Source organism: Elephantulus edwardii, unplaced genomic scaffold (genome assembly GCF_000299155.1).
Source record: "Elephantulus edwardii isolate Elephantulus edwardi_28Jun2011 unplaced genomic scaffold, EleEdw1.0 scaffold00146, whole genome shotgun sequence".
NCBI classification, from domain to species: Eukaryota; Metazoa; Chordata; class Mammalia; order Macroscelidea; family Macroscelididae; genus Elephantulus; species Elephantulus edwardii.
Genome location: NW_006399896.1, coordinates 6,888,421 through 6,890,650, shown reverse-complemented (window position 1 = coordinate 6,890,650; position 2,230 = coordinate 6,888,421). Strand labels below are relative to the sequence as shown.

The following is a 2,230-nucleotide window of genomic DNA, read 5'->3' as shown; positions in this document are numbered from 1 at the left end:
TTTTTTTTCTTTTTTTTTTCTATAATTATATTTTATTAATTTTCATAAACATTTACAGAGATTTTGGGCTTCCACTCATTCATTGTTGCACTATTTTTGTTTTTACTTGTGTATTATTTTTTTAAAGTGTATAAACAAAGTGGCCTAGTGTGAAGAAGCTGTGCTACAATGCTAAAGGCACTAGGTTCAAGGTCACCAGCTGCTCTGTGGGAGAAAGATGGGCAATCTCCTTCCATGTGATTTACTGCCTCTGAAAACCTGCTGGAAGGTCAGCTATGGGTTGGTTCCAAATCTGTGATACACAACAACAACAATAATAACAACAAACAATTTATTAATAGATGAATCTTATAGAGGTATTTCTTTTGGGGCACCTCACAATATGACGGCCCTGGAGGCCTGTGGTCTTGATGTGCTGGCTTCAGACTCAAAGGCCTAGGAATGGCACAGCCCTCTGTGTACACAGATCTTCAGTTGCTCCAGGTTTTCAGGGAGCTTGCTAGCCAGAACCTGGCCACATTTTCCACCCTCCACATCTCTTTGTTCAAGAACCAGTGTGGCACCTAGTACTGGCATGGATTCTGTGTAACCATGAATGAACATTTCACCTCATTCTAGGGACGCCCTCCTGTCTTCTTGATGATCTCAGTCACTGCTTTCTCGATACCATGTGAGCATAATTTTGTCCACATCATTAATGACAAAGGCTGTTTTGTGCTGGTCATTTATATTAGTGCTGAGTACTTGCAAAATGTGCTGAGACTTCTCTGGGATTGTTAGGGATAGGGCGGCGGTGGCAGCTGTGGCGTATTCTATGGGATCACCTTCTTTGGGAATGGGCATAAATATGGATCTTTTATATATATAAATATGCTGTCTTTCAAATTTTGGGGCATAGAAAAATGAGCGTGTGCAGTGCTGCATCCTTTTGTTGAATCATCTCAGTTGAAATTCCATGAATTCCAGGGGTATTATTTTTCACCAATATCATCTGTGCAGCTTGGACTTTGTCCTTTGAAGCCACTGTTTTTTAGCTCCTGAAATGGATGAGCATTGAGCAATTCTGTTTGGTAGAGTGAATCTTTGTATCCCTTCTTTTGTTGCTTCTTGCATTAGCCAACATCTTCCTCCAAAGAATCCAGTGTTGCAGCTGGAGGCTTGATTTTTTATTTCTTCAGCTTGAGAAATATCAGTGCGTTTTCTTCCTTATAGTTCTCCAACTCCAGGCCTTGCACATTTCATTATAACATTTTACTTTTTCTTCCCGAGTTGACCTTTGAAATCTTCTATTAAGTTCTTCTTAATTAAGCTCATAATTTCTTTCATTCTCTTCAGCTTATATTCTTTCTTACTTTTTTTGCATTTTATTGCACTGTTTATTACATCTCTAGAAAAAGAATCCTAGGAATTTTCCTCCTGTGTATTTTCGTCTTGCTTCCTCATGGTCCATGATGCCAGCTGAGGTTGTCATTACAATGAAACCAAACTGACCGGTCGGGAACAGATGATTCTGCCACTTTCCTAGATCTTTGAGCTGCACATCAAATCTGAGGCTGATCATGCCACACTTGTTTAACCTGCCTGTGAAGTTGTCAACAATTTTTCCAGCTCTGTGATCATCAATGATTTCAAATTCGCCAATGTGGCCACGCTTCACCATCACAGTCAGGACCTGAGCGATGACTTTGGAGCACGGCCTGATGAGAACCTGGCGTTTGCCTCTGTTCTCAGCATTGTTGGTGTTCTTGAGCGCGGCGGCCAGGATGTTCATGCGCACCTTTGTGGCGGCACGGAGAGATGGCGGGAAGAGCTCCGCTTATATTCTAAAACAAGTTTTGTAGTCTTCTGACATTCACTCTGGTCTTTTTTTTCTTGCCTTATGCTCATCTGGTTTTATAATCTCAAATCTATTCTCGAGATGGTCTCTAAATTTAGATGGAATACACTTAAGTTTGTATTTTGGCTCACATGGACTTATTTTCATTCTCTTCAGCGTCAACTTTTAACAATTTTGCAAATGAGCAATTGTGGTGCTTGACAGAATGTTGTATAACTGGTGCCTGGTCTTCTTCTGGAATGCCTTGTAATGATGAGAATAGGGTTTTCTTTGCTTATATTAATGAGGTCATATCAGTGAGCTCCTATCAAGGGAGCTCTGGTAGCCTAGTGGCAAGAAGCTGGATTCCTGCCATCGTGAGTCACAATGGAGAGTCACTGTCCAACCTAATAA

At 40.8% G+C, this 2,230-nt stretch overlaps 1 protein-coding gene across 1 annotated transcript; it reads right to left on the bottom strand.

The window, feature by feature from the left end:
* Positions 1–1,387: 1,387 nt before the first annotated feature.
* LOC102856772 (40S ribosomal protein S15a-like) lies at positions 1,388–1,771 on the bottom strand. Its single transcript, XM_006894566.1, has one exon. The coding sequence runs from the start codon at positions 1,769–1,771 to the stop codon at positions 1,388–1,390; it is 384 nt and encodes a 127-aa protein (XP_006894628.1).
* Between the last annotated feature and the right edge of the window lie 459 nt (positions 1,772–2,230).